This window comes from Mus caroli, unplaced genomic scaffold (assembly GCF_978045245.1).
Source record: "Mus caroli unplaced genomic scaffold, Mus_caroli_1 scaffold_14, whole genome shotgun sequence".
NCBI lineage: Eukaryota > Metazoa > Chordata > Mammalia > Rodentia > Muridae > Mus > Mus caroli.
In genome coordinates, this window is record NW_028227269.1 from 72,566,132 (window position 1) to 72,593,888 (window position 27,757).

A 27,757-nucleotide genomic window follows, 5' to 3' on the forward strand; every position below is an offset into this window, starting at 1 on the left:
ATATTTTAAAAGTAAATTCTGGAGTGATTCCTGCTAAGTCACATAGCATGAATTCCTTTGCCAGGCTTATTGAATGTGGAATAAACTTGGTGTGAATGGAGTCCTCTGTGACAATCTTTATTACAGCTCTTGAAGTTAGGCATCAAGTCCCAGCCATGACTGGATGCCCAATAAATGGTTGAATTATTGAAGAAGTCATCTCAGTTTGGGTCTTTATGTTCAAGAACAGCTGTCTTCAATCTCCATCCTCTTCCATGGAAATAGCAGCAGTCTTATCAAAATGGGATGCCATTAGATTTAAATAAAGAAAGCATAGCTGGAGAGATAGATGTTTGAAATCTGAGAAATACATTTCTTGTTTCATTTCTCTCCTCACAGTGGGATTCTGAGACAGAAGCTCAGCAGGAGTGTACACAGTTGCAGTCTCATGGAAGCCATGAACTGAATATTTTTGGCATTGAAATGATGCTTTTTACTGGGTGTGTTCCTAGATTAGCTGTGGTAGTGGAAAGGGAAAAACAGGGGAGAGTGTTTTGAAGTCTTTTCCTCCATCCTGGAAAGGTTAGCTCTGACTTGCTTGTGTTACAGATGCTGTAGCCCTCTGCTTCCCAGAGGCTCTGGCAGCAGCCTGTTTGGATGCTCGAAGTTCCCTTGGTCTCTACCAAACAGAAATTAGTTTGAAAGCAGAATGCTCTCAGGGAATGTCTTCTGTTGCTGTGCTCTGCATCCTCTGTTCAGACATCCTACAGAGCTGATGGCTGTGGGAATTTCCAGTGAAGGTTCAGAGAAACAGGCAGTGGGGTGGGGATGGAGCCTGGGGATGGAGCTCAGTGGTAGGGAGCTTGCCTCATCTGTGCAATTCCAATACCACCACAAATGAGCAAATAAATAAGAAGCTACAATGTCCATTCTTCTGAAGACCCCACTCTTCTTGCTTTTCAAGTCCCAAAGCTGTTAAGGACAAGGTCTTATTCTATAAGGGAAATGGAGGGAAACTGGAAAACAACCCTTGTTTGGTTAGAAAAATAAATCTGGGAAGGATAGAGCTGCCTTTAGATATTCACAGGGCTGATGTTGGCTTGTGTGTGTGTGTGTGTGTGTGTGTGTGTGTGTGTGTGTGTGTGAAGAAGAATGGCTGATGAGAAGACCTGGACGAAGAAGAAAGGGTTTACTTGGCAGAGCAGTGACCTCAGCTCGCATTAGAATGATGTTGACAGCTGTCAATCACCAGGGCACATTTTGGCTTCCTCATTTGGTGAGGGGTTAGAGCGTTTGGGGAGGAGGAGGCTATTCCTTTGAGGATTCTGCAATGCTGTAGATTTTAGGGAGTTAACAGTGGAGTGTGAGGTCAAACCAACTCCATCAGAATACACAGAATGCACAGAATGCAGAAGCTGGGCTGCAGCCTCAGCCAGGCTACCACCATGTTCCTAGGCATGCTGCCCCTGCTTTTAAAAGTAATAGTTTTCTTAGCCTGTGCATTTGGTAGTTGGCTGCAGGCCTGGAACCATTGATGAACCTAAAACCACAGGGCAAGAGCAACTGAGTGATTAACTGGTGGAGCCAACAAGAATAAGAGGTCCACTTTCTAAACAGCCTTAAGAGGCTTATCTTCTTCAGTGAACGTCAAAGGATAGGGAGACTCTATATCAATTAATTTAAAATAAAGAGAACATTTATGGGTTGTACTTCTCACTCACTTAAACTAATATAGATTTCAGCTCTCTTTAAACAAAGCATCAAGAATGTGGTAAGGAGAGCATGACCGCACTCCGAAAGACCCAACAAGCAGCTGAAAGAGTCAGATGCAGATATTTGTACCTAACCAATGGGCAGAAGCAGCTGACCCCTGTTGTTGAATTAGGGAAGACTGAAAGAAGCTGAGAAGGGTGATCCTGTAGGAGGACCAGCGGTCTCTCAAACACTGGACCACCAAACAGGCAGTATACACAAGCTGATATGAGGCTCCCAACACACATACAGTAGAAGATTGCCGGGTCTGTTCATTCAGAGATGATGTACTTAACCCTCAAGAGACTGGAGGCCCCAGGGAGTTTAGAGGTCAGGTGGGGTGAAGGAATGGGGAGGAGGTATGGAATGTGAAACAGTTGGAGGGTGGATGGGGCGGGGGGAATAAAATATGGAGTATAAAATTAATTAATTATTAATTTAAAAAGAATGAAGTAAGGAATAAAGAGGATGCCACCTGTGGCTTGAGTGTAGTCATCTCATGGGCTTACAGATGGGTTAAATTAACAGTGAGGAGACATACCAATCTCAGTGTGAAAGATACGCCCCATGCAAAGGACAGTGTCACTGAATTCACCAGCTGAGAGTGGAGTGATGGGGACATGTGAGGTATCAAAGGACTTCTGAAAAAAGAGGATGAATTAATTGAACCCTAAGGTTGATAATACTGCATTGGTTTAATTGGAGTGAGCCAATTCACAAATTGAGCACTTCTGTGGGAATTTTAAATATCCCCATCTTCAACTGCAAAGTCCTGAAATGTAATCAGACTGTGGTGGTTTCCCACAGATGTTGCTTGAAGCTGTCCTTCAGCTTCCACACTTTACAGTATTAGAAGGAAAGGATCTTGGTTAACCCTTAAAAGAAAGGCATGATTTCTGTTACAAGTGATCAGCACCTAGTGTGTTATAAACCAGAGCTTTGCTTTATGTGACAAAATTTATTCATGTACATGTCTGCAAAGTACATGAATAAACACACTACTTTCTGCATTGTGACAAAGCCTTTGACAGCTCCCCTGTGATCCTACCTGTGTAGTTTTGCATGTTGTTTGTCTAATGGTGTTTTGTTTTGAACTTTTGAATCCATAAAGACAAATGTAATTAATCACCAAGATACAACCAAGATCCATTGGGGATCATTCTAGATGAGTATATTTGTACAATTTCTACCTCACCTTTCCCCACCTTTTAACTCTTCCAGTTTCTCCCCACTCCCTCTGAAATTCATCACCTCTTTTTAAAAAATTATATATGTGTGCACCTATCTGTATGTATAAATACAGCCTGCTGAGTCCATTTAGCACTGCTCATATATATATGTGTTTAGGGGTGACCACTTGGGAGATCATCCATGGAGAAGATTAATTTCTTTCTTACTGCAGCTATTAATTGTTTATAGCTCCTTATTAAGAGCAGAGTCTTGTGAGATTCCCCCCATCCACAATGTCCTGTGAACTTGTACTAAGATTGTGGAGGCAGGACTTGTATAGGTAAATGTATTTTTGAGATTTCTTGGGTGCAGCTTCCCTGTCACATGTAGTGGGCACTATCTCACAGAAGATGTCCCCTTTCTCTGGCTTCTATAGTCTTTCCCTACTTCAGTGATATTACATAGTGTTAGGAGTTTGGGATTATGTTGTATGTGGGCTTATATTGTGATTGGAGTTGGGTACCCCATGATAAGTTGTTCTAGGAAGTTTGAGCAATTGTGGATTTCTGCAATGGTCCTTGTCTGCCACACAAAAAAGAGGAGCTTCTTTGATGAGAGGTGACAGGTACTGTAATGAGACTTTTGGTTTCTTTAAAAACCCAGTTATATTATGTGAATATGTTTTTATTTTAATCCCAGCTATGGGATAAGTGTGTGCTTCACAGCAGATGATTATTATTTGTCTCATGCTCTAGCAGGGACATGAGTTTTGCCAGCTGCAGATAGTTTAATTCTGGGGACTCTGAAGAGGGTATAAATGGGAGAGCCCCAAGGGAGCCTGTGGGTGGCTGCTTCTGTCCCTGCCGCTGCCCATGCTGCTGCTGGTGCCTGTTGTTGCAGTTTGTCAAGTGGTCATGAGCAAAGAGACAAGAAGAAGTTGGAGATATTCTGACAATGATGATTGGACTTGCCCCAGGGAACTCAATGCCTCTGACTAGCAGGAAGTCGTCTAAAGAGATCTATGCACCTTTCCCCTCTAACCTTCTTTCTCTCCTACCTAGTGTTATAGGGTTGGAAGGAATTAGGGTGGGATAAAGGTTGGAAGGGTGCTAGACATAAGAACCTAATAAAATAGCTAAACAACTATGATGACAAGGTACACATATCTGTGGATATCAGTGTAGGTATTTAGAACACAGTTGGGAAATATACTGATTCAGGAAAGTGGCAGTGGTAGTTTCTCCTATAGGGTCAGTGACCTTCATCCATGAATAATTGACTAAGGTTTATACTAACAGGCATAATTCCCTCCTGTCAAGTGGGCTTTAAATCTAATGAGATGTCTGTTGGTTTCCCCCAAATATAAATGCCACTATTGTACCCTTGGGGATATCTTGCCATGCTGGTCATCATGGTTCATAGATTTTTACAGCTGGGTATAACTGTTGATTCCTTTCCTGCTAAGATAGTATGACAGCAAGTCTTCAGGCAGAAGGCTCCCAGATCAGTTTTAGTTTGATTCCTCCAATGCTTTGTTTGTTTGTTTTTGTTTTTTTTTTTTGAGACAGGGTTTCACTGTGTAGTCCTGGCTATCCTGGAACTCACTCTGTAGACCAGGCTGGCCTTGAGATCACAGAGACCTCCTGGATATGCCTCCCAAGTGCTGAGATTAAAGCTGTCCATCAGCTCAACCTTGTGATTCTTCCAATTCTTGTGTCTGAAGCATGTGGTATCTTCAGCAATAGGGTTCTTCCTACCTTTAAGTTCTGGGAGGCAACCAAGGCAATGACAATAGTCTATATTGTTTTAGGAGACTCTTGAATTCCACAACCAACAAGTTAAGGGGAGTTATTTCACTAGGAATAACTTTAAGAATCACTGCATGCAAAAATATATGTTAAAAAATCACCAACCTGTTTACATCTCAAGAACTGGTGAGCTCTCTAAAATTGCCCTTTGATCTGACAATGTGACTGGGGGGCAATTCGAAGGTACCCTTTGGCTGAATGAGGCACTTGTGTTCATGGTTGGGAATCAAGGAACCTCTTAAACAGATCTGTCATGGCTGTGTTTGAAGATCAGCACGTAGACATGCCAAGCCGAGCCAGACCTCTGCCTTCACAGCTGCACCCACCAGATCCGAGGTATAATCTTCCCTTGATGCTCGATGATAATCACCAAGTGGGAAGCCTGGTGCAGATGGCCTTCCATGCCTCAATGCATGGCCCCTCTGGGCATGGATGGTGTGCAGCAGAGCGATGTGGGCATGTAAGTGGGTGGAAAATTTCTAATGTGTCACAATAATAACAATGCTGAATCCCAGTGCTGCTCAGCTTCCTCTAGAACTTCAGCCCACGCAGCAGCCTACTTGGGTCACAGTCCTATGTGAATGCTAGACAATTAGCAACAGATAATGAAAAATGCCATGGGAACCAGCAGGAAAATAATAGCTTACTCCAAGGATATAATGAAATGAAATTAGCACAGACAGTAAAACAGACAATTTATGGTGTCTTTTTTTTTTTTTTTCGTTTTGTAATTAAAAAGAACCAGTAAATACTTAGAGTAGAGAAATCAAAGAATTGATTAGGCTCCCCCATCTGCTTTGGAGGAGGCTTACCCCGCCCCAAACAGAAATTTGTCTAGGGAGCTTCCCCTTTGCTCTTCTTCCCATTTTGTACTTCTGCTAAGGTATGGTGGTTTGAAAAGTGCTCATTTTACTTGAAAACCATGACAATCTTGTTTCCATTGTTACCTAAGTGGTCATCGTATGGTCTGGGCCTCAGGAAGGGAGGCTAACACTGGATACTTGATTTTGATGTTAGGGCTGGAGAGTTTTGCTCTTGGCTGAAGGATCAGTGGATTTTGATGTTCTCAAGTAACAAATTCTTGGCAGCAAGGTGAATTTGTTTCTGTGCCCAGGTAACCTTCTGGAATACAGGAAAATGTGTTGTACATGAGATTAGAAGTTGAAAGGCTTTTAAATCTTCTATGCCTGGCTGTCTCATTCTTTGCTATGCAATGGCCTTGAATATTAATCTTGTATATTATTTTTTGTGGGTGGGTGAAATTTAAAAAATGAAACATTTCAGAATAATCATTAAAGTATTTAATTGCTCTAGGATGCAAGATTTTTTTTTTCCCCAAAAAGGACTTGGATTAGTGACAAGCAATTCTGTTAAATTTCTGCCTCTCTGTGTGGGTAGTCTTCTGTGAGTCGAAAAATAAAGAAGTCATAAACAAATCAAAATTATATTCACTCCAAATGTTCTCCAAATGCATTTGTTTTCAAGTGTTGAAGAAAGTTGGATATCATCCTCCTAAGATATTTTACCCATCTGAAGTAGACTTCTTTCTGAATGTCTCTCATTTACCAAAAATCTATTTTATTTACTTGAAAATTAAATTGATCCAATTGATATAAAAAAATTCAACGAATACAGAGACCCACAACTAGACACTGTGCAGAGAGTGAGAGATCTTGGAACACTCAGTCATAAATGGGACGTCTCCAGCAAACCCTTTCCCTTAAGGCTCAGAGAATCCTTCAGAAGGGAAGACAGAAAGATTGTTAAGAGTCCATGTGGATGGAGAATGCCAAGGAAGCAAGGCCTTCTGGACACACTAGAACTGAGGTACACGAGCTAACAGAGACTGTGTCAGCACTCACAGGACTTGCACAGGTCTGAGCCAGATGGAACCAGCGCTCACAGGAGAAGTCAGCCCAGTGCCTGACCAGGCAGCTATCCCCACCCGATAACCACTTGCAAATGAAAGGTTAGTTTTCCTCAAAAGAGTCTCGCTGGGGAAACAAACCTTTCTTAAGGGCGGCCCCCATACCCAGCAAGAGATGGCCAACACAAAGTGAACCCAGGGGTAGTTTTTGAGTTTTTTTTCCATGTACAGGTGGGATTCCTGTGTGTGTGAATGAGTGTGTCTCAGAGACGTTTTTTGCTTGTTCTCTCTCTCTCTCTCTCTCTCTCTCTCTCTCTCTCTCTCTCTCTCTCTCTCTCTCTCCCTGTTTGTTTTGTATAATTCTGGTTTGTCTCTATTTTATTTTACTTTCTTAGATGCCCATTTTTCAATGAGAAAGACAGAGCCAGAGACACACACAGATATATAGAGACAGGGCATGGGGTTTGGGTGAGTGGGGAGATGGGGAGGATGTGGTAGGAGCTGAGTGAGTGGAAACCAAGATCAAAATAGAAAAATAAAATATGAAAAAAAATCAATTTCCCTTTTTCTTTTTTTGGCTTTTTTTAGACAGGGTTTCTCTGTGTAGTCCTGGCTGCCCTAGAACTCACTCTGTAGACCAGGCTGGCCTCGAACTCAGAAATCTGCCTGCCTTTGTTTCCCAAGTGCTGGGATTAAAGGCGTGTGCCACCACTGCCTGGCCCCAAAAATATCCATTTTCAAAGAAAAAAAGAGCCACCTCAATCTCATCATACAGCTATATATGCTCTGAGATTTCCACAAGATAGGTTTTTCTTTTGTCAGTTCTTTTGTTTTATCCCTTCCCTTCCCTTCCCTTCCCTTCCCTTCCCTTCCCTTCCCTTCCCTTCCCTTCCCTTCCCTTCCCTTCCCTTCCCTTCCCTTCCCTTCCCTTCCCTTCCCTTCCCTTCTTCTCTTCCTCCTTTCCCCCCTCTCTCTTTGAGACAGGTAGAATCATTGTTGTATCTAGGGAAATTCAGACCATGGAGGGATGTTCTAAAGCCTCAGAGCTTCCCTCCTGTGGGGTACATTGCTGTCTGTCTGACATTTTCAAGTGCTACTTCTGAACTGGTATCTTTGAGCACTAAGGGGACAGAGATCAAGCTTGCTAGATAACTCTTGACTTCTTTTCTTTTTTCTTTTCTTTTCTTTTCTTTTCTTTTCTTTTCTTTTCTCTTCTCTTCTCTCCTCTTTTCTTTCTTCCTTCCATTCTTTCTTAAAAAGATTTATTTATTATTACACATAAGTACACCGTAGCTGACTTCAGACACACCAAAAGAGGGCGTCAGATCTCATTACAGGTGGTTGTGAAACACCATGTGGTTACTGGGATTTGAACTCAGGACCTTTGGAAAAGCAGCCAGTGCTCTTATCTGCTGAGCCATCTCACCAGCCAACTCTTGACTTCCAGAAGTAAGTGTGTGTGTGTGTGTGTGTGTGTGTGTGTGTGTGTGTGTGTGTATAAGCTAAGTAGATCAGATAAGCTAGGCTACTTAATTTTCAGAAGAAGATGGACACATTTCAACACATATATTACTATATTAAAGATAGCACTCCATGCACCCCAAATGTATTCTCAAGTGTTTTGAGAGATGATTGGTTGCTAGTGACTCCATATGTTGCTATGTTTTATTTTGGAACATGTTAAAATCTCACTTAGGTTTCATTAAGCCATTCCTTCTCCCCTATTTTTTGAAAGGTCTATTTTTTACTTCCAAAGAATTTGTTTGGACACGTAGTTAACTTATCTTTGTTAGATACTAATGAGACAAAGGTTTGAGTGGAGCTGTGCATTTGCTCACAGTATGTGGATATAAGTGTGTACACATACATACATACATGTATATCTATGAAATATTTCATAGTTTTATACAGTTTTGGGGGAAATTGTTGTTTTATCTATGAGGGTTATTGACCATATGTTATTTAATTACTCCCAAATTTAAAACCACAGCACAATATCCTTTCAAATATCAAAGATACTGCTTATTTATTTATTTTTAATTGTAGAAGTATTATATAGGGAAAAGAGCGGGCATTACAGCTCTTATTTGATGTTTTTTAATCTCTCCCATGTTACATGCAGTGCATAGTTTGCTCTTGCTTCTCTCCTCCCGCCCCCGCCCCCCAACTTCCCCACCTCTTCTCTTCCCCAGATCCACTCTTTTTCCTTGCATTTCAGAAAAGGGATTTGGTAAGCATTAACCTTGGGTCTGTCTCTCTCTCTCTCTCTCTCTCTCTCTTTCATTTTGCCATCTGATTCTTCTGGCCACAGCAAGTGTCAGGTTGTGATGGGCAATGAGGGCATGAGGAGCAAACAATGGGAAGTCTTAAATTCCTCACTGAAGACCAATTTCAGAGGGAGTGGAGGTTATAAACGAAACTTCTGCCAAGGGTGGGAGTGGCGGAGTGGGCACAGGATGGCTTAGAGAGACACCTAAGACTAAGAAAGCAGGCATGGGGCAGGCAAAGGTCCCCAAACCCAACAGTAGTCTGCTACCTGAAGCCTTACCAGCTACTGTAAGGGATAACCACGTGACTTGTGTCTGGAGAGCAGGGTGGAGTGAGCAGCAGGTGACGGGGAGATGTCTCTGGTGACCATTTACAGTTATGCTCGTTGTGCCCACTGCTCCTCATGGGCACCCCTTCTTGACTCATGTAGGTGGACTGTGGTTAGACCCATCAGGGAGATGCAACCCAGTGCAACCTGAGTGTTCCAAACCCTTAGCATCAACATAGTAGCTCAGGATGAAGTCGCAGTGGAGCTTCCTTCTTAGTACTTTGAGGTCCAAAAGGTCTATCTAGAAAACTGGGGATTGGGTGGAGGTGAGGGGGAGCCTGGGGCCTTGGTGACTAATTGCTGTAACACTGTTTGTCCTTTGGGGAGCTGTGGCAGCTTCATGTTTTTTGTTTGTTTGTTTGTTTGTTTGTTTTTGTCACCCACACACCAGAGTCCTTGCAGGATGACTGGATGACTTGGATGCTATAGGAACTGTGTCACGTTGTCTGTGCTGCCATGGCTCTTGGGCCCACCATTCCATTTGAACTGCTCATGCCTCTCATGCTGACTTCTTCTTTTCTTTTTTTATTTCACAAATATGACAGGGGAGGGGCTTCTAGGTATTTAGGCCCCATATTCTATTTTAAGGCTTTATGTTCAGTTTTCATAATTTGTTCTTGGAGACCCAATTATTATCCCTATCTATCTTTTAAATGTCATAACTTTACTGTCCTCTAGACCCCAGCTAATTGTGCCATGGCCTACTCTTTGGTCTTCTTTCAGCTCTCCCAACAATTGGGAATTTTGAAGGATGTTTATCCAGAGCCTGGGGTGGCCACCATCTTGCATGGCTGTGAGTCCTTTGTGGTGGCTGCTGTTTTTAGTGAGATTTCTCATGCTTCCTAGAAGAGTGCAGAGAGTAAGACTTTGATCTTGTTTCTGTTGTCATTGCTCATTGTCATTGTCATTGCTCTGGTTTCAACCTTACTGTTTTTATTAATTGTTTCACTTTCTTTCCCCCAGTTCTTGTGAGTCAGATGGCTTTAGTCTGACCATGGAAGGGAATGTACAAGCATCTATTTCATGACTATGACACAAGAGACTTCTCTCTATCACTCTATGCTCTACCCACTCCTTGGGCTCTTGCTTATAAACCAACAGATGGAGCCTTCTAGTGGCTTGCCAGAGATACAGTTAACTTTGAGGAAGTTTTCAACATGAACTATGTGACCGAACTTCACAGCCATCTGATTTCCAATTTAGTAATTACTGGAATAATTAGATGAGTTACTCTGCAGATGGCACTGAAGTTTCGTGACATATGTATCCTTGTCATCTACAGCAGATGATACATAGAATATTTGTTCTTCACTATGATATAATATATATGGTATAGAATGCCTTTAAGGTTGGTTTTTCTTTTAAAGCTTCTAATTTTGTGTAGACCCAAATGAAACATCAAACCTGCTTTGGCTTGCACTGTCAGAATCCTTGACTTGCTGTGTTCAATGGTGCATGTTAAGTGCAACACTGTACTGATGAAAATTCTTATGAATTTTAGAGCATTTAAATGCCACTTATAATTTTAAATGTTGAATAATAAAATTAAAGAATGTTCAAACATGAGGATCATCACTTATAACAAATCATAGAAAACTAGAATTATTTTCCTCTATGTATTTCCTTCCAGTCTTTCTAAAAATGATACTTTTTTGGAATTTAAAGCCTATTTTTAAATTAAAATTCATATACTATAAAATCTGTACTTAAAAAAATTAAATTAAATTTGAGAAGAATTTTCTACATGTGTACTGTACACACACACACACACACACACACACACAATTTATTCCATTATAAGCAAGTTCACAATCATGGAGAATAACAGGTCTTATAGGTCAAACAGAATGGAAATGGTATCAAACAATAGCAGTCAAGGACTAAGTCCTTAAAAAAGCATTTTTTTTTTTTTTACCAAAGATTGATTTAATTTTCAAAACAAATACAGCCTAGCAACACATTCTTTCTCAACTAGACAGTTCATCTGTGGTACAACTGCCAGGTAGAAACATACATCTTCCCATTCCCTCTCAAATCCATAACTTCTTCTTTAGTCATTATTGTTTTACACACACACACACACACACACACTATACACACACACATATATATACATATATATGTACACATGTATATACATATATACATATACATATGTACACATATATGCATGCATATGTATATATACTGCTGAGTTTATTTGGTGCTTCTTATATGTATATGTGCTTAAGGCTCACCTCTTGGGATTAGATAATCTGTGTCTGATGAGGTTGATGCTCCCTCTTTTGGCATCTGGGATGCAGGTCAGCTTTATCTACATAGCTATAGTGAATTCCAGGTTGGCAAGTATGATGGAAAGGGAATGGCCCCCATAGGTGCATACATTTCAATGTTCAGTCATCAGGGAGTGACATTATTTGAAAAGAATTTGGAAGCATGGACTTGGAGTGTTTAGAGGTGGTGTTGAGGTTTCAAAAGTGAAAACAAGGCCCAGAGTCTCTCTGCCTATGGATTAGGATATAGCTCTCAGCTCCCCAACAAAATGATTTCTTTCATAAGAGTTGCCATGGCTATGGTGTTTCTTCACAGGTATAGAACAGTGAATAAGACAGCAAGGGAGAAAATATGAATGGCCAGAAACCAGGACAGGATGGGGGAAGAATTGGGAATGTAGAGAGTATTCTCAAAATACATTATTTTCTTGACATGAAATTATTCCTGTGAAACCCTTTACTACATACAGTGCAATACGAAGTTCTGATAAAAAGGATCCTTCCAGTCTCCATCTGTGCCCTAGAGTTAATCCTATGGCACAGCTCTCTGTACCCAAATCCTGCCTGGAGAGAGCTAGTCTCCCTAGAAATGCTGACACGCCTAAGATCATAGGCTCACAGGAGGGACAGGATCCAGTCAGAGACAGCAAGACCAACTAACAAGAGAGATAACCAGATGGCAAGAGGCAAGCACAAGGATGTAAGCAACAGAAATCAAGGCTACTTGGCATCATCAGAACCCAGTTCTCCCACCACAGCAAGTCCTGGATACACCAACACACTGGAAAAGCAAGATTCAGATCTAACATTACATCTCATGATGATGATAGAGGACTTTAAGAAGGACATAAATAACTCCCTTAAAAAAAATACAGGAGAATATAGGTAAACAGGTAAAAGCCCTTAAAGAGGAAACACAAAAATCCCTGAAAGAATTACACATCCAAACAGGTGAAGGAATTGAACAAAATCATCCAGTATCTAAAAATGGAAATAGAAACAATAAATAAATCACAAAGGGAGACAACCCTGAAGATAAAAAACCTAGGAAAGAGATCAGAAGTCATAGATGCAAGCTTCACCAAACAGAATACAAGAGATCAAAGAGAGAATCTTAGGTACAGAAGATACCATAGAAAACATTGACACAACAGTCAAAGAAAATGCAAAATGCAAAATGTTCCTAATTCAAATCGTCCAGGAAATCCAAGAGACAATGAGATGACTAAACCTTAGGATTATAGGTATAGAAGAGAGCAAAGATTCCCAACTTAAAGGGCCAGTGAATATCTGCAAAAATATTAAAGAAGAAAACTTCCCTAACGTAAAGAAAGAGATACCCATGAACATACAAAAAGCCTATAGAACTCCAAATAGACTGGACAAGAAAAGAAACTCCTGAAACATAATAATCAAAACACCAAATGCACTAAACAAAGAAAGAATATTAAAAGCAGTAAGGGAAAAGTTCAAGTAACATATAAAGGCAGACCTTTCAGAATTATACCAGACTTCTCACCAGAGACTCTAAAAGCCCGAAGATCTGGGCAGATGTCATACAGATCCTAACAGAACACAAATGCCAGCTCAGGCTACTATACCCAGCAAAACTCTCAATTACCATAGATGGAGAAACCAAGATTTTCCATGACAAAACCAAATTTATACAATATCTTTCCATGAATACAGCCCTACAAAGGATAACAGATGGGAAACTCCAACACAAGGAGGGAAACTACACCCTAGAAAAAGCAAGAAAGTAATCTTTCAATAAACTCAAAAGAAGATAGCCACACAGACATAATTCCACCTCTAAAAACAACAACAAAAAATAGCAGGAAGCATCAAATACTTTTCCTTAATATCTCTTAGCATCAATGGACTCAATTCCCCAATCCAAACACATAGACTAACAGACTGGATATGTAATCAGGACCTAGCATTTTGCTGAATACAGGAAATGCACCTCAGTGAAAAAGGAAGAAACTACCTCAGAGTAAAAGGCTGGAAAAAAATTTCCAAGCAAATGGTCCCAAGAAACAAGCTGGAGTAGCCATTTTCATATCAAATAAAATCAACTTTCAACCAAAAGTTATCAAAAAAGATAAGGACACAGCATACTTGTTAAAGGAAAAACCTACCAAGGTGAACTCGCAATTCTGAACATCTATGTTACAAATGTAAAGGCAGCCACATTCATAAAAGAAACTTTACTAAAGCTCAAAGCACACATTGCATCTCACACAATAATAGTGGGAGACTTCAACACCCCACTCTCAGCAATGGACAGATCATGGAAACAGAAACTAAACAAAGACACAGTGAAACTAACAGAAGTTACGAACCAAATGGATTTAACAGATATCTATAGAACATTTTATCCTAAAACAAAAGAATATACCTTCTTCTCAGCATCTCATGGTACCATCTCCAAAATTGACCATATAATCGGTCACAAAACAGGCTTCAACAGATAAAAAAAGATTGAAATAATCCCATGCATCCTATCAGATCACCACGGACTAAGGCAGGTCTTCAACAGCAACAAAAACAACAGAAAGCCCACATACACATGGGAGATGAACAACACTCTACTCAATGATAACTTGGTCAAAGAAGAAATAAAGAAAGAAATTAAAGACTTTTTAGAATTTAATGAAAATGAAGGTACAACATACCCAAACTTATGGATACAATGAAAACAGTGCTGAGAGCTCTTAGTGCCACAAAGAAACTGGAGAGAGAGCATACACTAGCAGCTAGAAAGCACACCAGAAAGATGTAGAACACAAAGAAGCAAATACACCCAAGAGGAGTAGACAGCAAGAAATAATCAAACTCAGGGCTGAAATCAACCAAGTGGAAACAAAAAGAACTTTATAAAGAATCAACAAATCAGGAGCTGGTTCTTTGAGAAAATCAACAAGATAGCCCCTCTGTCATCATGTATACACCCGATTTCAAGTGGTTAATGAATGTAAATTAAAAACAAAAAACAAAAAACCAAAAAACCCCTCCTTTCTCTCAAATGAAATGTGAAACTGACAACACAAAACAACCTCAAAGTTCCACAGGAAATAGAAGACTCCGGCTCGTACCTTCGCTGCAGGAATGTCAGTAGGAAAACCAGGAGCTTTTGCACTCAGCACCCCAAAAACGTGGGCTGGTGTCACTGTGCACCACTAAAGGTTTTCAGTTGGCCAAGGTAAATCCTAGGGGATAACTCTGTGTATTTTGTGACAGGTGCGCCACCGTACGGAGAAACCTGAAGTGATCAGCCCGGGACTGAAAGTCGCTGTGCGGCACGGCTTGCGGCAGGGGTGGGGCGAAAGAACGGAAGTTCCTAGGGATTCATGGTACCAGTAGTCCATGGTCACCTGTAGTCCGTAGTCTGGGCGATCTGAAACCCAGAACCAGGGCAGAGTGCGGCTCATTTTGGTATTTTTGGGTATTCGCAGGGGATGGCGTGTCACAGCTGGCATTAGGCCTCTGCCTCTCCAATCTTTTTGCCAGCTCCCCTACCAGACCTCCCAAAGAATAGCCACACTATGTTCCTTCGCTGGATAGGATCTTGCCCCAAAGTCACCATACCTTTAGTCTATTTATCTTCTTGAACATAGTATTCAGCTCCATTTTAGTTTCTGGGCCCCTTTATTACTTGAACCATGCATTTTGTGTTTTTCCTTTCTAAGTTTGCCCTGCTTGATCAAAATGATCTTAAAAGTGAACCCCAGAACAGAGTCTATGCTGGAATTTTTTAAAGACTTCTTTTGTCAATGCAATTAATTGAAATCTATTTACATTAGACTTACCCTCAGAGATCACCAAAATATAACAAGAATAGGCAAAATACAATAACTAAAATTATTCTCTTCTGAAGTCTCTTGAGCCAAGCTACCACAGTTCAAATCACCCCCAGCACCACTATCTTCTATGCTTCTACTAGTACGGCCTATTAAGCCCTACTTAAAGCCTTCCACTGCTTTCCAAAGTCCCCAAATTCACATTCCTCCAAACAAAAGCCTTGTCAGGCCTATCATCACAATACCCCAGTCCCTGGTACTAACTTCTGTCTTAGTTAGGGCTTTATTGGTGTGAAGAGACACCATGACCAAGGCAATTATATTTTTTTCAAGATTGAACTGAAATTTATTCAGAAAGTAACAAAATAGATGCATTGTAAATCAAAACTGTAGGAAGTGAATAGAAAGGAAATTGTGGAGTTTTAAATGGATCTTCTAGCAAACAAAGTTAAAAATAAAGAAATTAAATATATGGCCAAGTCATTAGAAATAAAATCACAAGATCAGCCCAATCAAAGTCAAAAGAAGGAAATCCAGTCATAGTGGCACATACCTGCAGCCCATCATGTTGAGACAAGAAGCCAGAAGGTAGTGAGTGACAGGAATGACCCCACCCCTGTGTGCCTGTGTGTGTGTGTGTCTCAAGCCAGTATACAAATTGATAGTAAGGGGCAAATGAATGATATATATTTGTGAACAATCTACCAAAAGCCGATTCAATGTGAATCAGTTATATATGCCTTTTACAAATTATTCACCCTATTAAACAGAATTTAAAGAAAATACAAGCTAGAAAAGACAATAAGAACAAAAATATATAAATTCATATAGATATGATGAAATGTTAGTGATTCCAAAGGAATATATATATATATATATATATATATATACACATACACATACATATCAGGTAGAAGAGACCATCTTTAAAATAGAATGCTATTTATTTTAAAATAAAATAGTTCGACAAAGAAGAACTGTAAAAGTTGGTTAAAGTGCATAAGCCTGCCCAAGGCAAATTTACAGAAGCAATTATTTAATTGGGGCTAGTTTACAGTGTCATAGGCTCAGTCCATTATCATCATGACAGAAATCATGGCAGCCTACAGGTTGAAATAGTGCTGGAGAAGGAGCTAAGAGTTCTATGTCTTGTTCTGAAGGCAGCCAGAAGGAGACTGTCTTCTGCAGGGAGCCAGGGGGGGACTGTGATTCCATACTGGGTGGAGCTTAGGCATAGGAGACTTCAAAGCCTGCCCTCACAGTGACAAACTTCCTCCAACAAGGCCACACCTATTTGAACAGGGCCATACCTCCTAATAGAGCCATTCCCTGTGAGCCACCCATTCAAACATACGAGTCTAGGGGAGCCAAACCTGTTCAAACCACCACATGATCCATTCAAGAAAATGCCTACAGGCCCAGCTCAACTGTGAATTCTTAACAGGTTTTAGTTGATTCCAGATATAGTAAGATTGACAACCATGATTGGCCATTATAATTTCTCTTATTTCCTCAAGTTTCACGTATACTTTTCTCTCATGGTTCACTTTTATTGACATTTGTTATGTGATTGACTCCTTTGTATATTAATTTCTAGACTTCTTTATGGAATGCTATCTTCGCTTAACTGTCACAGGACTCTTCCCCGAGCTGAATCTGGTGTTTCTGTTTTAAGTGCTTATAGAAAAATTAAAGAACTAAGTATCAAGGACTCTTAAGAATATGTAGAGTACTGCAACCATCCTATTGCATATTTGGGCCTGTAAAAACATGCCCAGGAAATGACTTTTCTTTCATTTGTCAACATAGATTGGTATATCCTGAAAAATCTTTCCCAGGTTGCTTGTCTTGCATGCTCCAGGCAGTTATATTTTATAGCAGCGTGGGTTTATAGGACCGGCCAACTGTTAGTGTCTCAACCCATTTGAAGAATCTGTCTTTATGTTTGCGGTAACAAATACCAGGCTCACAATAGGAGCAAGAAGAGTTGAATGTCATGTAGAGGAAACCCCACATGTAAAACCATGAGGTCTGTGGTGGGAGAAACCTGCCTAGTGAGGTGGACCCAGTCACAGCCCCTTCCTTTCCCCTTAGTACAGTTTTGGGATGTTACCAAGAAAGAGGCAACAGAGCTTTCATTGTTCGAAGGAGTTTAAATACTGAATCTATTTAGTTGTGAGAACCAAAAGTTGGGTCCCTATAATAGTGATGACTTTTTTTTCCCCTCTTGTGTTTTCTTCCTAGTCACTCCTGAAGCCATTGGCTTCCTGTCTGCCATTGGGGTCTTTGTTGTCCTTCTGGCTGTCCTTGTCCTCTTCATCAACAAGAAGCTGTGCTCTGAAAACCTAAGAGGGCATCCACACCCGGAGCAACGAGGGAAGAGAAAGCACTCGAGAGACAAGACTGGGGGCCCCACAGGAGCTGGTAAGCACCATGCTTTATGTTTTCCTGAGCCCCGCAACCTACTGCTATTTGAATGGGCTAAAAAGTGGCACTTTTCCCAAGGTGGCCCCATAAGAATTCACAGTTGAGCTGGCCAGTAATAGTTATCGTAGACAAGATAAATGGCACCACTAAAGGATACATTAGCTCTTCCTGTTGTCCTTAGACTTACCTCCATTCTCCATACCCTCTGCTCTTTAAATCCTCAGTTTGTCTTCTCCCTCCCCTCATTTAGTAATCGAAGGAGGCAATGTGTATGTTGATTGACAAGAATCTGGAAGTGTTTTTGCCTTCCTGACATTGAAACAATGCTGACTTGTTAATGGTTTAGCTGTTTTTGAGGTGGTCAGTGTTCAAGGACCATTCCCACCCTGGAACACAGCACTCTCTTTTCCAGAAAGAAAGTCTCAGCTTCTCTATCTAACTCTAGTTGATGAAGGGGAAGTCACAGGAAGAAGTGACTACTTGCTCTTGAAGCATATACTTTTTCAGTTTTCTAAGTATAAAATTTAGTGATGAAGGACACTGTCACAGGTTGTCAACACAGGGTCCAGGTTGTCATCTAGGGAGGTTAGACAGGGAAGAGCAGTTCTCTTGCTCTTAGTAGCCAGATCTGAGAGTGCCCCTCAGGGTATGTGTTAAGGAGCAACTTTGTATGCTTTTTTGGTAGGTCCAAAGCTGTGAGCACACCTTTCAGTTACAAGCAAGCCATGGACCAAACAGAACATTTGGTTCATTGATAGAACAGCCTTTTTAACCACAGATAGTTCAGCTTTTTTTGATGGTAGAGTCATACTTTAGAAATGTAAGTGTGCCAGTTATCTATTGTTTCATGACAGATCACTCAAAACTTGATTGCATATACATTTATCTCAAACTACATATTTTTGTAGTTTGGAAACACAGGAGTGGCCTAGCTGGGTGTTCCAGATCAGGGTCTCTTGGGAGGTTGCAGATAAGTCAGTGGGCAATGATACTTCCAGAGTGGCCGGAGGCTCAGTTCCAGTCTTTGTGGATACCTCCAGGGCTCCTTGAATTTTCAAGACAGAGCAACTGGTTTCTGAGCTCAAGACTCACTGAGAGTCAAGAGCAGCCACATTTCCCTTTTGCAACCTCATCTACAAAGTCATACATTGCCACTGCTGTCTGCTTCTGTTTTTCACTGATTCTAGTCTATGTCCAGATGACTGGGAATTAGGCTTCACCTTTGGAGGGACAGAGTATCAAAGTGCACATAAACATGTTTGAGTCACTGCAGAGTTAATCAAGGGGAAGGATGCTGTAGTCGCCAGCTGACTGGCACTTCTGCAATTGTCTTGCTCTTTTGAACTCCACTCGAGGCATCTGACTCATCTTTAGAAAGCAGAACAGGATAGTTAATGAAGCTTGTCATATAAAATTGAGGACTTGTGACTCCTTTAGCCACTACTGTCCCAGCTGGGTCTGGGTTGAGGGAGAAGAGCCGATGTTGCTTGGTCATAGACTAGTAATGAGACGGGATTCAGAATGATCAGAGTTCACTGTCACTCCGAGATGACCTTGGTGAGTTCAGCGAATCATTCTGACCTTCAGTCTCTTTATCTGCATGTTGGGATTATTGGATGCTGGCAGATTTGTCTTAGAATACAAGATGTATTTTATAAAAGTGCTGGTGTGGCGTCTATGCTGATGGTCCTCATGGACTATGGCCATTGAGCAAAGAAGCAAGTCTTCTGATAAGACGATATATGCCAACACATCCCATTCTTTACTTAAACTGGAAGACTGAAGCTGATGGGGTGTTTTCCTTTGCAAATAATAAAGACTCAGGCTGGAGCTGTTTAAAACACCCCTCCCCCCTTTATTTGTCTTGGATCATGGGTTTTTTCATAGTTGTTTTTGTTTCTTGGAGTGTTCTAGGGATGATTCTAAATTATACTTGCAGATAAGTTGAGGTTTTGAGATCATGAAACAAGAAAGCACAAAAGCACTGGAAAGCACTTGCCTCAGACTAGGGCAGGATCACCAGGAGGGAGCTTTAAAAAGAGCTGATTTTTCAGATGACAACCCTGAAGAAGCAACCACCCTTTTTTGACATCTCTCCCTGAAAGATTCATTATCATGGATCAGAAGCCATGGAAACATGCCTCTATTCCACATTTTACCTAACCTTTGATATTTTCGCTAATTGTCATCCTCAGTGCACTGATTTCTCAGTGAAGTTGGGATGTTCCTAACATATTTTGACAAATGTTAAGAAAGGAAGGCAGCCTCATGTGGTGGAAGGAAGCATGGGGCAGACACTTGGAGCTTACTTTGCTGCTAATTGGCCACAGTATTTTGGGAAACCCACTTCACCTCTCTGGGCCTTAAGTCCTCATTTGCAAATTGATAAGTCTGGACTAGTTTCTCCCAGCTCTCATTCTGTGATCCTATTCGGCTCATAGGGTTACCATAGCAACTTCTGGAGCTCTGTGAATGGAAGAGACCTAATAAGAAAGATTAAACATCAACTAGGCTGTCCTGCTCTTAGACTATGCTGTATGAAACAAACCCCCCCAAAAATATTGAGGAATAAAAAGATGGCTTTAACATCCACAACTAAATAACTGTTCTAATCTAATGATATGAGGAAAGAGTTTGAAATAGGGAAGAAGTCTCTCAGCTCATCCGGTGATGTGAGAGATGAAGAAGCACTGATTTGTTTTTTGCATCTACTGTGTAAAATAATTTGCCTGGGAAATACCATATGTCTTCTTTTAGGTTATGTATTTTTCCATAGCTAGAACATACCTATCACTGTGTCTGGAATTAGAAAGGGGAAGATTAGGTGGATCAGTGGCTTCGTAGAAACACAGGTAGTAGCAGCGATAGCTGGCAGCTGACATTTATTTAGCCCTTGCTGCTATCACGGACCTCCTCGGTATTCCATGAATGCTATTTGCTTTCTTTATTTAAGGGGCTGTGTTGATCATTCGTAGTGAATTTTGGGGGGAGGCAGGGGAGCTATCACATAGAGCAAAGACAGTTTTCTTCAATTGTGAGTTAGAAAATTTATTGAAAATAAATCCCTTCCCAGTCTACACGTAAGTCTTGATCCTTATCTGCATCTTTGAGCTCATTTCCTGGTCTAGCAGAGATCCCCTACTTATCCCAGCAATTCCTTCTACTTGGGCTATCATGGCTACTACTCTTTTTTTTTAAAATTGAATCTATACATTTGGATTACACTATGTTCAAATACATATTTCCTTTGAAGTAGTTCAACGAGTAAGTCCTATTATCATCTATTTTATGGGTGAGGAAGCTGTGACTTACCAAGATGGATGTTTATTCTAAGCTATTGATTGGCAGAACTCAGACTTAAGCTTGCCTAACCCCAGAGGCAGGACTTTAATTTCTGTTTTTATACTCTCTTCATCTTCTCAATTCAACTCACCCTATCACACTTTTACAGTGAAGATGGGTGCAGTAGAATTTGGGCAGGTGGGTTTCCTTTCATGCAGCTGCTATTGCAGATTGCTGTATACTTGGTGTCTTTGTTGAAATTCGCTCTGGTACAGTTCCAGATCTGATCGTGTCTGGAAGTTAGGATGCTCACAGAGTCACTCCCATTCTGGAGGCTCCAGGGAGAAGTTAGCTTCTTGTTCCTCTTCTTGCCTGGTGGATTGACCTTGGCATCCATTAGCTTGTGTTTGAATACTCTAGTTTCTGCTTCCCTCTTCACACCACCTCTCCTTCTATATTTCTGTCTTTATTTTGTCACTTGTCATTGTATTTAGTCCTCACTATGATAACCCAGGAAGCTTATCTCATCTCAGGTAATTAATTACATCAGCAGATCTGCCCCATAATTTTTTTTCAACTAAAGTAACATGCCCAGGTTCTAGAGATATGAATGTAGCATAACTTTTGGTGGTCAACCATTCAACCTACTGTAGGTTTTCAAACAGTGAAATTAGGAGAGTTGATTATGAATGGAACATATGATTTTCTTTTTACTATTCTCTAGTAATTGTTCCCCACACTACTCAGGCAGGGTTAGGAAGGTTTTACAAAGAGATAGAACAATACCTATTAGATAGTTGTTATATAGACTATGGTTAGGCATCAGAGATTGCAACTCAAGGTCAAGTTGAGCTGTGCTGGATTCTAATCCTCAAAAGCTTTTTACAAAAGCTATATCACAAAGTCTACTGCAAACTAGTTAAGAACAGGGAAGGGCAGCAGCAGGGGAAGGGATGTGTAGCTTAAAAGAATTCCAGATGTTTTAAAGATGCTGGGGTGAGGTGGGGTACCCCGATAAAGGACTGAAGATGAACATTCCCTACTGTGTGTGCTTCTGCCTACCAGTGCCTGTAGGGACCTTCAGCCATACTGCTTCTGTCTTATCTTGGACAGTGAGAAAAGTATGTTCCTTACCTGCAAGTAATGCATAAAAACTGGGTTTATAAATTTAAGTAATGAGTATTTGTGAGGATTCAAGATTAGCATATTATAGTTGTCTTAGCATATTATTCTATTGCTGCAAAGAGACACCATGACCAAAGCAATTCTTATAAAGGAAGACATTTAATTGGGGCTTGCTGACAGTTCAGAGGTTTAGTTCATTATTGTCATGATGGGAAGCAGGCAGACATGCTGCTGGAGAAGGAGCTGAGAGCTTTACGTCTAGATTGGCAGGAATCAGGAAGAGAATACCACACTGTGCCTGGCTTGAGCATCAGAGACCTCAAAGCCTACCCCCCCACCCAACGACACACTTCCTCTAACAACACCACACCTACTCCAATAAGGCTACATCTCTCAATAGTGCCAGTCCCTATGAGTCTATGGGACCATTTTCATTCAAACTACCACATTCTACCTCCTGGCCCCCATAGGGTTGTAGCTATATCATAGTTGCAAAATGCATTTAGTGCAACTTCAGAAGTCCTGGTGGGCTATAATAGTCTCTACTATATAAAATAGTCTCAACTGTTTACAAGTCCAAAGTTCAAAGGTTCTTCTGATACTCATGCAATCTCTTAACTATAATCCCCTGTACAGTCAAAATGAAAATAGCAGATCACATATGTCCAACATACATTGGCACAGGTTATACAGGACCATTACACAACGGAGCCAAGGGAGCATAATGAGAAAACACTGTATCAAAGTAAGACTGAAAACTGGTTGGACAAACCCCAAACTCTGGATCTCCGTGTCTGATGTCAAAGCTTTCTTCACTTCTCCAACTCCTTTCAGCTTTGTCGACTGCAGCACACTTCTTTCTTTTGGACTGGTTCTACTCCTGGTTGGCAGTTTCTTCCACAAAGTAGTCCACAACTCTGGCATCTCTCAGACTTCATCTTTACACAATGGCCTCTTTAGGCCTACAGGAAGGGACTCCCCTGACACATGCCTGGCCTCAGCAACTTTCTTTAGTTGTAGAAGGAAATTCTATACCTCTTTCTTATATTCCCGTGTCTAACACCAGAACCATGTGCTGGAAGTTGCCAAGTTCTGCTATTTCCTGGGACTGGGAAACAGCTCCCTCATTTAGTTACACCTTCATTAGCTTTCTGTTTTTGATGGATTCCTTCATTGTCCAAACTTGACTGCCCTGAAACTTGATCTGTAGACCAGGCTGGCCTCAAACTCAGAGATCTCCCTGCCTCTGCCTGCAAAGTGCTAGGAGTAAAGGTGTGCACCAACACATCTGACTCTAATCTTTTTAATTCCCTTTCACAAGCTTAGAAGCTTAGCTGGGTGGGGTCTTGTTCTGAAGTCATCATTCCCTTTATTCCATTTAATACCAGGATTTTTAAAAATCTGTTTATCTCCTTAAAGTCAGGATTTAGTTCCATCCTACTTCCTCGTGCTCCTTTTCTCCTCAAATTGTACATTTTGTAACTTTCCTTGTTTAGTCTACTTCTTTTCATTATAGATCTGCACAGCCACTAATAACCCACAAGACATAGTCTATACGAGGCTGTTTTGAAATCTCCTCTGCAAACACAATTAATCCAAAACTCTTCAAGTTAGCCCCAAGCAAATATTTTTTGGACAAGGGTAAAAGCAGCCACATTCTTTTCCAGACTATCACAAGAACAGCCTCTAAGTCATGTATTAACATTTTATTCTAAAGCCATTTTAGCCAGGCCCCCAGAGGTCAAATCACCCCCCACAGCACCACTGTCTTTCATGTTCCTGCTCAAATGCTCTGTTATGCACCACTTAAAGAATTTAACTGCTTTTCTGATCCAAAGTCCCAAAATTTACATTCCTCTATAAGGAAAACAATGCTAGACCTAATACAGCAATACCCCACTCCTGGTACCAACTTCTGTCTTAAGGTTTTATTGCTGTGAAGAGATACTGTGACCAAGACAACTCATGTAAAAGAAAACATTTAATTGGTTGTGGCTCACAGGAAGCATGACAATGCGCAGGGAGACATGATGCTGGAGAAGGAGCTGAGAGATTTACATCTGGATCCACAGGAAGCAATTAGAGAATAAGACACACTGGTCTGTCTTAAGCATCTGAGACCTTAAAGCCTACCCTACAGTCATATACTCAAATAATACCACACCTACTCCAACAAGGCCACATTTCCCAATAGTTCCAGTCCCTATGAGCTACTACGAGCTATGGGGCCATTTTCATTAAAACTACCACAATAACACACACACACACACACACACACACACATACACACCCCCCACACACAGTGTCTGTCTATCTATCTATCTGTCTGTCTATCTATCTATCTATCTATCTATCTATCTATCTATCTATCTATCTCTTCCTCATTTTGAGACTTAAATTTTTCAGTGAACTTGTCTAAAAAAGAAGTGTGTGGCTATCTCAGCTATATATTTAAATAGTGTTAAAATGATTACTTTAACAGCCACTGTTTTTCTTTTATGCCAAAATAAGAAAAGGCAATGAAAAATTTTGCAGATTTGAATCAAAATATGAGACATTCATGAGAATACAAATACATAGATACATTCCTGGGCATAGTAGAGAATACCTGTAATTCTAGCACTTCTGAGAATGAGGCAGGAAAATTGGGAGTTTGAGGTCAGCCTGGGATTAACTGCCAGATTCTTTATCTCAAAAAACTAAACAACAAAATAAGAAAGCAAAGCAGACAAGATGTATCTCTATAGTGATGTGACCAATATATATTCATGGCTTTACTCTTTCAGCCCTTTGAGATGAGGAGGGACATGCAGGCATGTACCCATCTAACTAGCACTCACTTCTCCATATTTCAGATTCTTAGTATGGTTGGTGAGTTAGATACAGTTGGGGATGTGTGTATGATCTACACAGGTAATGTAGGAGCAGAATGATTCATAGTTACCTTGCTGGAGTGGCTTTTTGGCATTGTATTTTGAGTACCAGCATCTAAGTTTATAGGTTTCTTTTGGGATATCCTATTCAGATGAATTTTAAATAAATAAAATATTTTATAGTCTATAGAAGCCCAATGTTCTTCCATTCTTCTTTTTCTAAGAAGATGATTAAAAGCTATGCATGCTAATAAGGTACTTTTTGTGTGTTTTTATTTTTTGGGGGGGGGGGTTGAGCCAGGGTTTCTCTAGAAATCACCCTATAGATTAGGCTGGCCTTGAACACATAGATCAATCTACCTTTGCCTCCTGAGGGCTGGAATTAAAGGCATGTGCCACCAATACCTGGCAGATACTTTCTTTTTAATTTGCAAATTTAGGATTACATATGATTTTTGAAAATGATGAATTGGATAGTTGTTTGAAAGTTGAGATCTTCTACTTTCCTAAATCTTCACTTTTTCTTCTTTGTTTGGAAGCAGGAACTATTCCCTTCATCATTCTTGGGTCACCCTTCCCCACCAGACATATGCAAAATAAGGCCAGATTTGTTAGCAAGCTAAGCTGCATGGTCTTCTCACTTCTAATTTCGTTTCCTTGACTTGCAGAATCTGCATATCTGTCTATGAAATGCCTTTTCATTGGGCTGGAAGTTTCATATGCTTCCAATTCTGGGAGATGGAGATAATTGAGACTTGTGAATCTGGAAGAAATACAGCAAAGCTTATATCTCATTGTAATGACTACTGACTTGTTTGGGTGACTTTGAGACACCAATTATTGTGACTTGATTTTTGGTCTTGTACAGTGGAAAATTATCAAAGCTTGTTAATAGCTCACATGTGGCTGTCATAGTATGACTAATTGAATCCTGTGTATTTGGTGGGTGAAAATTCCAAAGGAGTCAGTTGAGGGTTGCTGCTTGGAGGATACTCATTGAGTTCATGTTCATTGGGATGCTGTGTCCAGCAATATGCTGGACTATGTGCTAGAAGTGAAGTGGCACAGAGGAGTCATTAATCTTTTGAAAATTATGTTTTTAGTGAAGACAGGTAAAACCAAAGAGGCAAATAATTGAAATAATTACAGGTTATTATAAATGGGATAAGCACATAAAATAAAGACTAATTGATGAGATGGAGTTTCATGTTAAATGGGATTATAAATACACTTTTTAATGCTGATAGAATATCTAAAAATTCTGAGCAGGCCAGAGTTGAGTGGTGTGTGTGTGTGTGTGTGTGTGTGTGTGTGTGTGTGTGTGTGTGTGTTTAGGGAGGTGGGAGAGAGTGGCAGGAAGAAAGAAAGAGGAGTTTGATTGGTTTTTAATGAATTATGTGGCTAAGGAACCTGGCAAATTCTATGTCTTCAGGGTGGGCTGCTTGACTGGAAACCAAGGAAAGACTCAGTGTTATAGTCTTGCCAGAAGGCTGTCGACTGGAAGAGATCTTTCTTCTCCAAGCCTTTGCTAAATTCAAGACTTGAAGTGTTCATCTATGGCTTACCCACAGCAGAAGACAATCTGCTTCACATGAAGTCCATCACTTTGTATATCAGTTTCACACAAAGAGTACCCTTAACAAACACCTGCAATGATCTTTGGCCAATATTTTAGCACAGTGGTCCAGTTAACTTGACATACACAACTAACCTTCACAGGAACTTACCTTCTGTGGTTCTGTTCTCATTTCCTCCAGTGAATTTGTCAGAGAGAGGTTGTGAAAAGGTTGCCACTAAAAACCTTTATTAGAAAAATGTTCAGCCATACAAGAAAGTAGAGAGAGAACGGTATACAGACCCATGTGCCTGTCACCCACTGCTCACTCTCAGTAACAGTGATGCTTCATTTCTGAATTATACCCTCTGTCTCAAGTTCTTTCTCTCACTTTCCCCAAGAGGCGATGTTCCCTTAAATTCCTCATTCCTTATATCTCCTTTCTTGTAACTTAGAAAGCAGGCTGTACTCATCTAGGCCATGAACTTGTTCTCCAGCCAGCTGAGTGTAGAGATGAAAGCATGAAATTGGAAGGTTGGGAGGAACCGTGAAACCCTTGACAGATCTGGGCACACTTACAGTTGAGCAGCCCTGCTTCTGAATTATTTACATAAGCATGCATGGTGAGTTACCTTAGAAACAGATTCTTCTTGTGGCATTTGCGATTCCTCTGTGATGCCGGCTATTAATAAAAGCAAGCCTGAAGCTCTTTATAAGTATGGATCACTGCTGGAAATGTTTAACAGCCAAGTGTGAGAACTTCCTAAACACACACTACAGTCTCAAAAGCTGCAGATTTCCACCATGGTTTTCCATGTTATCAATAACTGTATAACATATGGGCTCATGTGTCTGATGTACAGAATTCCATCTTATTTTTAGCAGAAACTCTGGAGCCCTTTCTGTTTGAAAATGGATATAGCATGGAGTGTCACTATGGTGAGTTCTAGACAGCTCTATAAAAGCTCTGATTGTGCATATGGACTCACCCCGTAATGTTTGTTGCTTGGGTGATAGTAGCAGCCCAGTCTTACAGTAGACATCAGAGGAAGAATAGGAGGAGCCCTATATTGCACATCTTTTTTGCTAGAGTTAGTGTTCACCTACTAGTTTTAATCAGAGGAGAGCCAGTTACAATAAATTAAAAGGTTTGATTGCCAACATTAAAGAGTAGTACGATTAGAACCATTGTTCTCTCTTTGACATTTCCAGAGAAATCTCACCAGGTTACAGACAGTCTAAAGGAC

The 27,757-nt window shown here is 40.6% G+C and overlaps 1 protein-coding gene across 5 annotated transcripts in view; it reads left to right on the top strand.

Moving 5' to 3' along the window:
• Syt16 (synaptotagmin 16) overlaps positions 1-27,757 on the top strand; it is a 284,749-nt gene that overhangs the window by 113,589 nt on the left and 143,403 nt on the right. For 2 of the 5 annotated variants that reach the window (XM_021179479.3, XM_029484288.2), the window contains exon 2: positions 17,493-17,672. In XM_021179479.3, the coding sequence (XP_021035138.1) occupies positions 17,493-17,672 (180 nt within the window). Of the gene's footprint in view, positions 1-17,492; positions 17,673-27,757 lie in introns of those variants that run through there. The other 3 variants (XM_085830462.1, XM_085830463.1, XM_029484285.2) reach the window with 2 other exon arrangements.